Source organism: Passer domesticus, chromosome 3 (assembly GCF_036417665.1).
Source record: "Passer domesticus isolate bPasDom1 chromosome 3, bPasDom1.hap1, whole genome shotgun sequence".
In the NCBI taxonomy this organism is placed as follows: Eukaryota; Metazoa; Chordata; class Aves; order Passeriformes; family Passeridae; genus Passer; species Passer domesticus.
Genome location: NC_087476.1, coordinates 687742 through 702520, shown reverse-complemented (window position 1 = coordinate 702520; position 14779 = coordinate 687742). Strand labels below are relative to the sequence as shown.

General features: G+C 60.5%; 1 protein-coding gene across 1 annotated transcript in view; it reads left to right on the top strand.

Annotated features, from left to right (window-relative positions):
• The window catches only part of ASXL2 (ASXL transcriptional regulator 2), a 78162-nt gene extending 63787 nt beyond the window's left edge, over positions 1–14375 (top strand). Inside the window, exons 9-12 of the mRNA XM_064411433.1 lie at positions 2156–2252; positions 2977–3082; positions 4439–5108; positions 6762–14375. Coding sequence (XP_064267503.1) covers positions 2156–2252; positions 2977–3082; positions 4439–5108; positions 6762–8933 — 3045 coding nt within the window. The 3' untranslated portion in view covers positions 8934–14375. The remainder of the gene's footprint in view (positions 1–2155; positions 2253–2976; positions 3083–4438; positions 5109–6761) is intronic.
• Positions 14376–14779: the final 404 nt, after the last annotated feature.

Below are 14779 nucleotides of genomic sequence, written 5' to 3'. Positions count from 1 at the left end.
GATTTTGGTGTGCCCCTCTGAGGCTCTGCTTTGTCCAGTGTGGGAAAAAATCCTGGTCCCCACAGGGCTGGGCACTAAAGCTGCTCCCCTGCTCCAGCTGTGCCCAGCACACCGGGGCTGTGGGCAGCAGGTGACAGAGCTGTGACAGGGCTGTGTCCAGCAGGTGACAGGGCTGTGTGCAGCAGGTGACAGAGCTGTGACAGAGCTGTGTCCAGCAGGTGACAGAGCTGTGATAGGGCTGTGTGCAGCAGGTGACAGGGCTGTGTCCAGCAGGTGACAGAGCTGTGACAGGGCTGTGTCCAGCAGGTGACAGGTCTGTGACAGGGCTGTGTCCAGCAGGTGACAGAGCTGTGACAGGGCTGTGTCCAGCAGGTGACAGGTCTGTGACAGGGCTGTGTCCAGCAGGTGACAGAGCTGTGACAGGGCTGTGTCCAGCAGGTGACAGAGCTGTGACAGGGCTGTGTCCAGCAGGTGACAGGTCTGTGACAGGGCTGTGTCCAGCAGGTGACAGGGCTGTGACAGGGCTGTGTCCAGCAGGTGACAGGGCTGTGTCCAGCAGGTGACAGAGCTGTGTGCAGCAGGTGACAGAGCTGTGACAGGGCTGTGTCCAGCAGGTGACAGGGCTGTGACAGAGCTGTGACCAGCAGGTGACAGGGCTGTGACAGGGCTGTGTCCAGCAGGTGACAGGGCTGTGTCCAGCAGGTGACAGGGCTGTGACAGGGCTGTGTCCAGCAGGTGACAGAGCTGTGACAGGGCTGTGTCCAGCAGGTGACAGAGCTGTGTGCAGCAGGTGACAGGGCTGTGACAGGGCTGTGTCCAGCAGGTGACAGGGCTGTGTCCAGCAGGTGACAGGGCTGTGACAGGGCTGTGTCCAGCAGGTGACAGAGCTGTGTGCAGCAGGTGACAGAGCTGTGACAGGGCTGTGTCCAGCAGGTGACAGGGCTGTGTCCAGCAGGTGACAGAGCTGTGACAGGGCTGTGTCCAGCAGGTGACAGAGCTGTGACAGAGCTGTGTGCAGCAGGTGACAGAGCTGTGTGCAGCAGGTGACAGGGCTGTGACAGAGCTGTGTCCAGCAGGTGACAGGGCTGTGACAGAGCTGTGTCCAGCAGGTGACAGGGCTTTGTCCAGCAGGTGACAGGGCTGTGACAGGGCTGTGTCCAGCAGGTGACAGGGCTGTGTCCAGCAGGTGACAGGGCTGTGACAGGGCTGTGTCCAGCAGGTGACAGGGCTGTGTCCAGCAGGTGACAGGGCTGTGACAGGGCTGTGTCCAGCAGGTGACAGGGCTGTGTCCAGCAGGTGACAGGGCTGTGACAGAGCTGTGTGCAGCAGGTGACAGAGCTGTGACAGGGCTGTGTCCAGCAGGTGACAGGGCTGTGTCCAGCAGGTGACAGAGCTGTGACAGGGCTGTGTCCAGCAGGTGACAGGGCTGTGTCCAGCAGGTGACAGGGCTGTGACAGGGCTGTGTCCAGCAGGTGACAGGGCTGTGTCCAGCAGGCGACAGGGCTGTGACAGGGCTGTGTCCAGCAGGTGACAGGGCTGTGACAGGGCTGTGTCCAGCAGGTGACAGGGCTGTGTCCAGCAGGTGACAGGGCTGTGGCAGGGCTGTGTCCAGCAGGTGACAGAGCTGTGTGCAGCAGGTGACAGGGCTGTGACAGGGCTGTGTCCAGCAGGTGACAGAGCTGTGACAGGGCTGTGTCCAGCAGGTGACAGGGCTGTGACAGGGCTGTGTCCAGCAGGTGACAGGGCTGTGTCCAGCAGGTGACAGGGCTGTGACAGAGCTGTGTCCAGCAGGTGACAGAGCTGTGTCCAGCAGGTGACAGGGCTGTGACAGGGCTGTGTCCAGCAGGTGACAGGGCTGTGTCCAGCAGGTGACAGGGCTGTGACAGAGCTGTGTCCAGCAGGTGACAGAGCTGTGTCCAGCAGGTGACAGGGCTGTGACAGAGCTGTGTCCAGCAGGTGACAGAGCTGTGTCCAGCAGGTGACAGGGCTGTGACAGGGCTGTGTCCAGCAGGTGACAGGGCTGTGGGCAGCAGGTGACAGGGCTGTGACAGGGCTGTGTCCAGCAGGTGACAGAGCTGTATCCAGCAGGTGACAGGGCTGTGTCCAGCAGGTGACAGGGCTGTGTCCAGCAGGTGACAGGGCTGTGTCTCTCCAGGTGGGCCCCGATGGGCTGATGAAGCTCAGCAGCTCAGCACTCAACAACGAGTTCTTCACCTCGGCTGCGCAGGGCTGGAAGGAGCGGCTGTCAGAAGGTAAAACCTGCCCTGGACCCCGGCTGGGGAGGGCTGGTGAGCCCCAGGACCCCTGGCTGGGGGAGCCCCAGGACCCCCGGCTGGGGAGGGTTTTGGGGGCCTTCAGGGTGTTCCTGGAGAAGCTGCAGCTCTGCCGGGACTCACTGCCCACAGCTGGGGGGTTCAGAGTGGGAGGGGTTGCAGGAGGAGTTCTGTGTTGAACTGACACGGGAAATCTCTGGAAGAGATGAGAAAAGGAGAAATGTGTTTAAAATCTGAACTGACAGCAGAGCTGGGGCACTCTGGGGTTGTGGCACCTAAACACAGACACTGCTGGGGGGCAGAGAAGGGAAATTCTGATCCAGAGCAGGGCATGGGGTTCTCAGTGCTTTGAGCCATCCCTTTGTGTGTTTGGATGGGAAATTGGGGGAAATTCTTCTCTGGGAGGGGAGCCTGACCTCTCCTGGCTGTCCCCTCCTGGCAGGGAGTTGTGCAGAGCCACAAGGTCCCCCCTGAGCCTCCTTTTCTCCAGGCTGAGCCCCTTGCCAGCTCCCTCAGCCTCTGCTGGGGCTCCATTCCCTTCCCAGCTCCCTCAGCCTCTGCTGGGGCTCCGTTCCCTTCCCAGCTCCGTTCCCTGGACTGCCCCATTCCCCTGGAGCAGCAGCCTGGGGTTCCTGGGACCCCCCCCAGCCTCAGCCCCCTTAGCCAGCCCTTCCCTGGCTGAAATCCCTTCTGCATCCCCCAGGAGAGTTCACCCCCGAAATGCAGCTCCGGATCCGCCAGGAAATCGAGAAGGAGAAGAAGGTGGAGCTGTGGAAGGAGCGCTTCTTTGAGAGCTACTACGGGCAGAGGTGAGAGCTCAGCTGGGTTCTGGGGTGCTCCACACATGGACGTTGGGTTCCCTGGAGCCTGAGGAAGGTTCCTGGCTTCAGCTGGCTCCAGGAAACCGGGAAATGTCAGTGGGATCCAGCTCAGGTGGGAGGTTTGTCACCCTTTGTCCAGTGTGGGAGGTTTGTCACCCTTTATCCAGGGCAGGGATCCTGGGATGTCTCTCCTCTTCCCCTCCTTGCTTGGAGCCACCCCCACGGCTCTCCTGGAGCTGAGTGTGTCCCACCTCAGGGTTAGGACCTGCATTCCCACACGTTCAACCCCCAAATCTGCCAAGCTTTTATTCTCTGCCTCCTCTTGCTTCAGGGTTTTCCCATCCTTTGGGGCTACAGGGAGGATTTGGGGTTTTTGAGTTGCTGAGAGGCCTGGGAAAGAGCACGGAGGTGTAAATAACTGAGCAGGAATTCCTAACCCTGCACGGTGCCAGGGTTTGGGTTGTCCTCACCCTGCCAGCCTCTGTGCCTCCCATTCATCCTGGGTGTTTTAACCCTCCAGAGCCTGGGGGGCATTCCTGGCATTCCATGGTGTGGTTGGGGTGCTGTGGGTGTCCCTACAAGCTGTAGGAACAACTACAGGGATACACCAGGCTGGGAGTGCAGCTCACCAGGAGCTTCATCAGCCACCTGAGCCAGGTCTGTGCTCGTGGGGAGGTGACAACAGCCCCAGTCCTGGGGCATGAGGGGGACGGGGACAGCAGGAGGGGATGTGTGGAAGAGCTCAGGTCCCTGCAGCTCCTGTGAACTTGTCTGGAGGAACCCATCCATGGATTCACCAGAGCTTCACAGGGCTGTGGTTGGGAAAAAAACCCCAATTTGACACATTACTGAGAGGGATGGATGAAGTTAATCCAGAAGGAGAAGCTTTTCCCAGACATCAGTGTGGGAGTTAGATCCCGTGTTCCTCCTGGAGAGGTGGTGGGACTCTTCCTTCTCAGTGTCCCCTCCTGCCAGTGTCACCGTGTGAGCCTGGCTTCCCGTGCTGCAGGGCAGGCAGTGGGGCTCATGCAGGGAAATACTCACTGTTGGCCAAACCCTTTGGGTTTGCAGCCTGGAAAGTTGGTGTCAGTTGGTGTCTGGAGCAGGCCTGCAGCTACCCAGTGTTCCAGGTATTGCACTGAGCTGTTTCCACCTCTGATGCTGATTTCTGCTCCCTGTGGAAGCATTAGCAGTAGGGAAGGTTCTCGCTGATGGTGGCACAGGACTGGGTGTGTGAGACATCTCTTTAGGGAGTTCATTTAGAGAATCCTGCCTCCATTTCCCAAGGACGGGATGCTTTTGCAGGGGTGTTTTGCACAGCAAAGTCTCTGTTTTCCTTGGCAGCTCTGGGCTGAGCCCCGAGGAGTCGGAGCGACTGACAGCACAGCCCGAGGCAGAGCCCGGCCGGCCCCGCAGCCCCCCGGCCCCCCGCCGGGAGCAGGGCACTTCCACATCCCCCTCGGAGCCCCAGGCAGCCCCAGCAGGCGGCAGGAGAGCAGGAGAGGAGGGCAGAGAGGAGCCACAGCCCAAGGCAGCCAAGCCCGCCGAGGCATCCCCGGAGCGGAGAGCGGCCAGAGCCGGAGAACGACCCGGCCCCGGCAGGGAGAGACCCCACGGAGAAACCCTGCCCCAAAAACCCCCCAGCACCGCCAGCCACCCGGCAGAGGAGCAGAGGAGGCCTGGGGTGGCGAAGGAAGCGCCAGGAAAGGAATCTCTGGGTGCCCCGAGCAAACCAAAGAGCCCCGAGGCAGGCGGGGGAGCGGCGACGGCGCAGAGCCCCGCGGCAGCCCCGGCCGAGAAGGAGAAGGAGGAGAAGGAGAAGAAACCCCCCGGGAGCGAGGCCATGGAGGTCGGCGTGGAGGCCCACAAGAGGAAGTCGGAGAGCAGGGAGGAGGCTGCAGGCACCCCCGAGAAGAAGCCCCGTGTGGCTGAGCCCTGCCAGCAGCAGCAGGCCTTTCGGAGCCAGCCCTTTCCCGGCGCGGGGCCGGCGGTGCCGCGGGTGCCCCCGCTCAAGGTGAGCCCTGCAGGGACACAGCCACGGCCTGGCCTCCCCTGGGGCACTGAACCCCAAAGTGTGGGTTCAGTGGGGTGGAAGGGCCCCCAGAGCCCAGCCTGTCCCTGTCACAGCTCGTGGTGACAAGGGGGCAGCCAGCAGGGCAGGAGCCTGGCAGCTGGGGACACCCAGGGCCATGGGGGCCAGCGCCATGCGGGCTCCCCTGCAGCCAGCCCGGGCACCGGGGTGAAAGCAGAGCCCCTGGCAGCACTGCAGCCTGGTTTGTAGTGCTGCAGGGCCGGGCAGGAGCGTGGCAGCTGGGGACACCCAGGGCCACAGGGGCCAGCGCCATGCGGGCTCCCCTGCAGCCAGCCCGGGCACCGGGGTGAAAGCAGAGCCCCTGGCAGCACTGCAGCCTGGTTTGTAGTGCTGCAGGGCCGGGCAGAAGCAGGGAAGGGGAATTTTGGGAACATCTCAGGAGCAGCTTTGGCTGCTGGGCTTTGCAAGAAGTCATTGGGAAAGGAAGGAGGGAATTGGCCCTGCTGGGATGGGCACGGGGTGGCAGCAGGACAGAAACACCACAGCCTTGGCAGGCCCTGGCCTTGAGAGCCAGGCCAGGAGCAGGCAGCTGCTGCTGACCCTGCTGCCCTGTTCTATCCTTCTGTACCAAAAGGCTGCAAAGTCAAAACTTCAAAAGCTGCTGATCATTGTCACCATGTTAATGAGAGCAGCACCAAGGCAGAAATCCTCTAATCCTATAGATTCCCACAGAAAGCATCAATGAGTCTGTCAGTGACACAGAATTGGGGAAACTGTCCATAAAAGAGGTCTAGAATACCATGCAGGAATGAGGGCTGATCTGCCAGGGTAATAAAGGTGGGATTTCATTTAACAGCAGAGTGAGTTGAAGGTGATTGTGAACAGATTCCCTTGCAAAGCAGGGGAGATGGGGACAGACATGTCCCCAGGACGTGTCATCCCCCAGAAATTAAGAGATTGATCAGAGCTCAGTGGGATCCAGTGAGGATTTTATGGATAAGGAAAATAAATGTAACCTCAAATTAACTCCCTGAGATCTCTGCAGGGGGAACAGCACCAGGCTCAGTGCAGGGCTCAGCACATATGCTGGGAAGAGCAAGCATGGGGAAAGTCAGCTGGAACATTGGGGGAAATGTTTGAGAGGGAAAGAGTAAATTATTGGCATTTTTTTCTCCAGCTCAGGGGATTTTTATGGCTTTGCACAAAGGCACTGAGGAGACCAATGATGGGTGAGCAGGGGGGAAGAGCAAGGCTGAGCCCAGCAGGGAGGTGACACCTTTCAAAGGAGATCTGAATAGAAAATTAGATCTGAAATTACATCTGAATAACGTGAGACAGTGGAACAGGGGCTGCCAGGGCAGGGCTGGATCAGCCCTTCAGGGAGGGAGCCTGGGGGCTCTGGGTGATGTGAGGGACGAGCTCCACTCAGAGCCACGGGGCTTGCAGCACCCAAAACTGCCTGGGAGGTATCTGAGGGTCAGACACGTTTCTTGTCTCAAGGCAGGGACAGGAGGGGTCTCTCCAAAGGGATTTCTCCACCACCAGCACCAGTTCTCTCCGATAAACTGCAGACTCAGACCTGTGGGTCGGGTGTTCCCCGTGTCTCAGCCGTGCCTCTCTCCTGCTCTCTTGCAGATCCCCGTGTCCAGGATCTCCCCGATGCCATTTCCTGCGGGCCAGGTCTCTCCCAGGGCGTGCTTCCCCCTCTCCCTCAGCAGTCCGGGCAGGACAGGGGCCAGGACCTTGGCCGACATCAAGGCAAGAGCCCAGCAGGCCAAGGCTCAGAGGGCAGCGGCCGCCGCCGCCGCCGCCTCGGCCGGGGGGGCCGTGCCGGGACCCGGCCCGGGCGGGGGGAGACCCCCGGGCAGGGGGGCAGACGGGAGAGACCCCGGCGGAGCCGCCCAAGCAGCAAGTGGAGCAAACGCACTGGAACTGGCAGGAACTGGAAGCGGGGGAGGTTCGAGAAGGTTCCTTCCCCCTGGCCCAGGGCCCCGTTCCCAGGTGGAGGGCCAGGCGGAGCCGGGGGCTGCGCGCCATCCTCCTGGAGCACAGCTACAGCCAGGGGCCCCCGCGGCAGCCCCGGCGCTAGGGAGCGGCGCGGGGGCCACGCCGAGCCCCCCGCGGGGCACGGCCACCCCCGGCTCCCTGAGCACCCCCAGCGGGGCCAGGCTGGGGACAGCCCCTCCTGCCCCGGCCCGGGGGGCTCCGGCAGCTGGGAACGGGAACGGCCCCTCGGCGGGGAGCGGCTGTGACCTTCCCAAAGGCAAATCTCCTTCTCCTCTGGTGTCCCCCGTGCCACCCGCGGGCCCCGGAGCCCAGGCTGGAGCCGTGGGTGCTCCCGTCCCAGCCTCCAGCAGCTCCTCAGTAGCAGCCAGCCTTAAATCCCCTCCCGGTGGGGCCCTGCCCCGAGCGAGCTCCAGCATTCCTGCCAACAACCCTTTGGTCACCCAGCTGCTGCAGGGCAAGAGCGTCCCTCTGGAGCAGATCCTGCCCAAGGCGCTCACCAAAGCAGAAGTGAAAACCGTCCCGGTGGCTCCTCAGGAAGAGAAGGGGCCGGCGGCTCCCGGTGCGGCGGGGAACGGCGCCGAGGCGGGGGACAGAGCATCGAGTTTGCCCCCGCAGCAGCTTGGGAAGATCTTCTGCCAGAACAGGCCTCTGCCTCACATTCCAAGGACCTTCCCGCTCGCCTCGGGAAAGGACCCCGGGCCTGAGCAGCAGCAGGGCCACGAGGCGCTGAGCAAATCCACCCAGGAGCAGATCCTGCAGACTCTCATCAAGAGGGTGCAGAGGCAGAACCTGCTGCCCGTCCTCCAGCCCTCGCAGCTGAACCTCGCGCACTCAGGTTTCCCGGTGGAAAACAGCTCCACCAGCCAGAGATTCATGCTGGGCTTCACGGGCAGGAGGACGTCCAAGCCTGCCATGTCTGGGCACTACCTGCTCAACATCTCCACCTACGGCCGCGGCTCGGAGAGTTTGAGGAGAGGCTTCTCCCTGAACGCCGAGCCCCGCGTGGGGCTGAGCAGCCCCGCCGAGGGTGCCAGGGCAGAGCTCGGGGAGGGCGAGGACACGGGCGGCCGGGCCAGCAGCAGCAGCAGCGAGGAGGACGCGGACGACGAGAGCTCCGGGGACGAACGGGAGCACATCAGCGTCAAGGAGGAGCCACGGGCGGGGCAGGGGGAGAAGGAGCAGGGCCCTGCAGAGCCCGGCTCCCTGGGGGCGAAGGCCGAGGCGGCCCCGGTGCCGCCGGCAGCCAGGGAGAAGGTGGCAGCGCTGGACGGCACGGCGCTGGCACGGGACCTGCTGCAGGCAGCGCAGGAGCAGATGGCCCACGCCATGAGGAGCAAGGGCCACGGCGGCACGGAGCTCTTCGGTGCCCCCAGCCCGTCCCCAGACCCGGCACAGCCCCCGCTGCTCCCCGCCCCGCACCCCCCGAAGCTGCCCGGGAGCGCCGGGGCGCAGCTGCTGGGGCCCAGCTACAGCGGCACCATCAACGTCTCCACCTCGCCCGACGTGGGCCAGGGCTCGCTCATGAGCGAGTGCAAGCAGCTGGCCAGCTCCATGGGCAACGTCATGTCCTTCTCCGTGACCGTCACCACCATCCCCGCCGGGCAGGCCGTGAGCTCCGGCGGCCACGGGCAGAGCCTCCCGGTGCAGGCGTTCGCCGAGGACGGCGCCATGGAGGATCCCCCTTCCAAATGTTACTGCAGGTTGAAAGCCATGATCATGTGCAAGGGCTGCGGCGCCTTCTGCCATGACGACTGCATCGGGCCCTCCAAGCTCTGCGTCTCCTGCCTCGTCGTGCGGTAACGGGGGGCACGCGGGGCGTAGCACGGCCTCCTCCGGGGGCTGCTGTCCGAAGAATCTTGGGAAGAAACAGGAATTTTACTGCCTTGCACAAGAGACACGTTACTGAATCAGGAATACAGAGTTAGAGTCCTTCTTTCATTAACGAAAGAGCACCTTCTTGTACAGGGAGTCGAAATCGCGCTCGACTACGTGAATTGTGACAAGAGTTTGCACTTAAGGAATTATGTAAATATGCCACATTATTTTGTTTAAAGATATTTTTTCAATCTTTTAGGAGATAGTGTTTGACTTGTACTGCAGTTCCAGTAACCCCAGCCTGCTCTGAGCACGTTTGCCGAGCCCTGCCCTCCCCGGGGAATGCAGCCCACAGCCCGTTGTTGGTTGTCTCTTGGCAGAGGGAAGGGGATAACCCAGTCCAGCCCCGAGGCAGGAGCCCCGAGTGGGCTCCTCTGGCTGCTCCCAGCTCAGATCCCTGGCAGCTTTCCCTCCCTTGCCTTTCGCTCTGCTGCAGAGGCTCCTGGGCTGTGCGGTGCAGGCTGGTGTTCCTGGTGTGCAGATCCCCCTCTCCCGGTGTCCCAGTGCAGGGAGGGGTCCGGGGTGCTGCTGCTGGAGCTGCAGGGAGCTGGGCTGGACAGGGGAGTGACCACAGCAGCTCAGTCCTGGGGCTGCCGGTGACACGGCGGGAGCAGGGGGCACTCAGCTGTGCCTGGCAGGCAGGGCTGGCAGGAACTGATCCCCTGGGCATTCCCAGGGCTGTCCTGGGCATTCCCAGGGCTGGCAGGAACTGATCCCCTGGGCATTCCCAGGGCTGGCAGGAGCCTGCTGTCCTGGGCATTCCCACGGCTCTCCTGGGCATTCCCAGGGCTGGCAGGAACCTGCTCTCCTGGGCATTCCCAGGGCTGGCAGGAACTGATCCCCTGGGCATTCCCAGGGCTGGCAGGAGCCTGCTCTCCTGGGCATTCCCAGGGCTGGCACAAATCTGCTCCCCTGGGCATTCCTAGGGCTGTCCTGGGCATTCCCAGGGCTGGCACAAATCTGCTCCCCTGGGCATTCCTAGGGCTCTCCTGGGCATTCCCAGGGCTGGCAGGAACCTGCTCCACTGGGCATTCCCAGGGCTGGCAGGAACCTGCTCCCCTGGGCATTCCCTGGGCTGGCAGGAGCCTGGTCTCCTGGGCATTCCCAGAGCTTCAGGAATCTGCTATCCTGGGCATTCCCAGGGCTTTAGCTGCCATCCCATGGCCCAGAGCCAGCTGCTCTTGGGACACAGGGGCAGGTGACAGGCACAAAGTGTCACCCTGGGTCCTGCCATGCTCTGGGAAGCGTTTTGTCCTGATCCAAACACCCCCATGGTCAGACATCTCCAGTTTCTGTCCAAGGTTTGTGTTTCCTGGGTGTAGGGAAAGGCAGTGAGTGTCTGCCTGGGCCTCCTTGGGTGGCTCTTTGTGTCTGAAATACCAAATTGGGCTGAGCTCAGCTCAGCTGGGCCCAGCTGAGGGAGGGGTGCTGGGGCAGCCCCTCGGAGCTGAGTGGGGACACGGCTGGTGGCAGCTGTGTCCCCTGGCAGCTCCGGGTTCCTTCACTTGCACTGAGGGAAATCAAAGCACAGTGGCCCCGTGTTCCTGGGAGCTGAGGGCACTGGTGGAGCACGAGTCACCCGAGGGCTCTTCCCCTCTGGGGCAGGTGGAGGCCTTGCTGCATCCTGGGCAGGGAACAGAGCTATGTATGTTTTTGATGGAAAAGCACTGAATTCACTTTTAATCCAAAGGCCTTTTAAAGCTGAAGCAATATTCCCCCAGCAGCGGGGCAGCTGAGTGGTGCACGGGCTCCTCAGCCTTCCCTTCCCCTCTCCTTTGTACTACTGCTCCCCTCCCCTTCTCCCCGGGAGCCCGGCACTGTGTGAGGAGCAGAAATAATTCCTGGGTGGTTTTCCAAGGAGCAAGAGGTGCCCAAGGCTGCCAGAGCTGCAGGAGCCTTTGGACAAGGCTCTCAGGCACAGGGTGGGATTGTTGGGGTGTCCGTGCAGGGTCAGGAGTTGGGCTGGATGATCCCTGTGGGTCCGTTCCAGCACAGGACGTTCCATGACTGGGATTTAGGTGGTGATGACAAGGAAAAGGGAGTTCCAGGCTGGATCCCGTGGCAGCAGGAGCGTTTCCCTCCCTGCCTGGGGAGTGCAGCTGCCTCTGGGGCAGCAGGAGCTGCAGCATCTCCTGCTCTGGGTTCTCCATCTGAAATTCACTGCAGAGCAGTGACCCCCACTGCCGTGATTCCACATCGCTGCTCAGGCATGGTGAGGAGGATTTAGGGATTAGAAATTAATTCGATTTTTAAAAAATCTAAACCATTGCACAAAATTGTCCCCATGAGCATCTGCCACCCGTGGTGGGGTGGGGGTAGCCCAGGCACCCCCAGCCTGTGCCAGTTGCTGCCACTGCCCACTTCCAGCTCCTGCTCGGGAAGAGGAAATCCTGCATTTTTGTAAACCTGGGAGGGAGGCAGCGTGGGCTGCTTTGGAGCTGAGAGCAGGATCTGTCCACTCCTCCCAGGAGGGAGATTCCTTCCTGTGTTCCTGGACAGACACTTCCATTCCTGGCTGGGACAGCCCGGGAGAGGCTGGTGCTGCTTCCACAACAAAGAGAGTTCTCAGAGGAGAGTGAGAGGTTTCTCTGCGCACTTGGGTCAGTTCTGGTCTCTCCTGGCTCCTCTCAGGGTGATTTTCCAGGCTGCTGGAGAGGGGGAAGCAGAGGATGAGGAGGGAGCTGTGACCCTGAGCACTCACAGGCGTTCAGCTGTTGCTGGAAAGGCTCTTCAGAGCTCCCCTGGCCCTTCCCAAACCATCCCAGCCGGCTGTGGCTCCAGCAGGCTCCTCCTGCTGGATTTCCCCGTGCCCTGGCTGAGCATGGGCTGGCCTTGCTGTGCCCGTTCCCTGGCAGAGCAGGGCAGTGCCATTCCCAGCGCCATCCCGTGGGAATGTGCCCATCTGCCTGGGGACACCCCAGGAGGGGTGGGACACTCAGTGGCCCTGGACATGGAGGTGGCCCTGGCTGCTGTTGGCCAGGGTAGGATCGTGCTGGTGGCTCAGGCGTTTCCACCTGTCAGTGCCTTAGTTCCATTTCATGGATCAACACTTAGCTTGGGCTACTTTTCCTCAGTTTTTTTAAAGGAAATCGATTCTCTCAGTGCCCACTGAGGTCTGAGCACACTCCTGGTGCAGCCTGGGGCAGCATCTCCGAGGGTGAGCAGAGGGCACCGAGTGGGAGGAAATCGTGTGAGATAATAACCCTGGGTGTAATAGCCCTGGAACAGGGACAAAGCCTGGGAAATCGTGTGGGATAGGGGCTGGGTGTAATAACCCTGGACAGGGACAAAGCCTGGGAAATCGTGTGGGATAAGGGCTGGGTGTAATAACCCTGGACAGGGACAAAGCCTGGGAAATCGTGTGGGATAAGGGCTGGGTGTAATAACCCTGGACAGGGACAAAGCCTGGGAAATCGTGTGGGATAGGGGCTGGGTGTAATAACCCTGGACAGGGACAAAGCCTGGGAAATCGTGTGGGATAGGGGCTGGGTGTAATAACCCTGGACAGGGACAAAGCCTGGGAGTTCTGTGTGTGCTGCAGCTGGATTTGGGATGATGGCTTTCAGAAGGGGGATCCTGGGGTGGGACCAGCCTGTCCCACTGCTGAGGCTCCTTCCCATCGGCAGTAAATGCATCTCCACACGGGATTCATAATAAAGGGATGCCGTGATGGAGTTTAAACCATCAGACTTTGGTCCCCCAGGAATTAATTTAATGGCACGACAGGGAATGGCGGCATCAAAAATCCAGGATTTCCAAAGCCTGATGTCAGTGTTTGTGGCAGGGAAAGGAACCTGATGAGGGAGGAGGTTTCAGTTTCCCTTTTCAGGACACAGAACTGGAATTAGAGGCTGACCAACGCTTCACTTCCCAGCCCAAACCCCACGGACAGGCTGTGGCACAGGAGGTGCCAGCACGACTCTGGGGGTGCAGGTTTTGAGCCAGGTGGGCAGCAGGGGAAGGAATTTGGTGTGGAATTTCACTTTCCCTCCAGGAATTACAGGAAGAAGGAGGTTCCAAGCAGTTGCACTCGTTGGGGAGTTGGATTTTTTGTTGTTGTTGTTGCACAAAACAGCTGCTGGAGCAGCAGTTCCTGGTCAGGTTGTTACTGGGAGGGTTCCTCGGGAGGGATCCTCGGGAGGGACCTTTGGGAAGGATCCTCGGGAGGGACCCTTGGGAGGGATCTTCAGGAGGGACCTTCAGGAGGGTTTCTTGGTAGGGTTCCTTGGGAGGGATCCTCGGGAAGGACCTTTGGGAGGGATCCTCAGGAGGGTTCCTTGGGAGGGATCCTCGGGAGGGACCTTTGGGAGGGATCCTCAGGAGGGTTCCTTGGGAGGAACCCTCGGGAGGGATCTTCGGAGGATTCCTCAGGAGGGATTCTCGGGAGGGATCCTCAGGAGGGATCTTCAGAAGGGTTCCTTGGGAAGGATCTTCAGGAGGGTTCCTCGGGAGGGACCTTTGGGAGGGATCTTCAGGAGGGACATTCAGGAGGGTTCCTCGGGAGGGTTCCTCGGGAGGGACCTTTGGGAGGGATCTTCAGGAGGGATCCTTGGGAGGGACCTTTGGGAAGGATCCTCGGGAGGGTTCCTCGGGAGGCAGCAAAGACCATCCGGGGCGGGAGGGTGGATCGGGAGCGGCTTTGGGGCCTCTCCTCGGGGGAAGCTGCGTGCGATGAATGGTTCGTGAGTGCCACGGGAGTGTGGAGAGCGGGGCCGGGGTTTCCCACAGCGGGAATGTGGGAGGCGGCGGGGCCGTGGCAGCGTCGCTGCGGTGGTTAATTATCACAGGTAATTGCGGGGGGCACAGGGGACGGGAGCGGCCTCGCTCGGTGTTCCGTGCTTACGTTTGCTGCACGCGCAGAGCGAGCAGAGAGCTTACAGTAATATATTTGAAATAATATATATTTTATATCTGAACAGAGCGGGCAAAGGAGGGGTTCTGAGGTGGTCACAGGGTACCGGGGCAGTTCCTCGGCCAGGCCAGCGGGGTTACTGCAGCACAGCCGAAAAGGCTCCGTTCCTGCCGTTAATGCAATAAAAACGGGAATTCTCACAAAAAGCAATCCAATACTGTTTCCCAGAGGCTTTTCCTGTGTGGACAACAGGCCTGTAAACATAGTTCCAAAAATCCTAAACCTTTGTCTTTTGCCTTTTTAAAAGGGACTTCGATTGGGCTTGAGGGTCTGTACAGCAAAATCGAGGTGACACCATTTGAAAATGTATTTTTACACAAATAATATAGAAAAAAAATCATATTTTACATAAGAATTTTAAGTATTTGAAATACGTGTATATATATACTGTATGTACTTCGTATATGCTTTATTTTACATTTTCAGTGTATTAAAAAGTATTTGAGCTGGTTGGATCTGAGATGTAATGATGTTTAAAAAGACAAAAACAAGCGAAGGAGGTTGGGGGGAGAGCGGGTGGGAGGGAAGCACAAGCCCAGAGCGGAGGGTTTGGGGAAGCTGTAGCAGTAGGAGAGCCATAAATTGTTCTGTTTTCCTGGTGACCTGGGAACGATCCTCTTTCCCTGGGATGATCCAGGAGCCGGGATGGATCCTCCCCGCAAGGATGGCCCCGCACAGCCAAAGCTGCTGCAGCCCCCGCTCCGAACCAGAGCCGGAGCGCTGGGTGTGCTCCAGGGTGGGTGGGGATAAATGGGGGTTCCACAGAATCGTTCGGGTTGGAAAAGAGCTCCCAGCCCACGGAATCCACCCTTTGACCGACAGCGCCCTGCGGGAGCCTCTCAGTGCTGCCAACACCGAA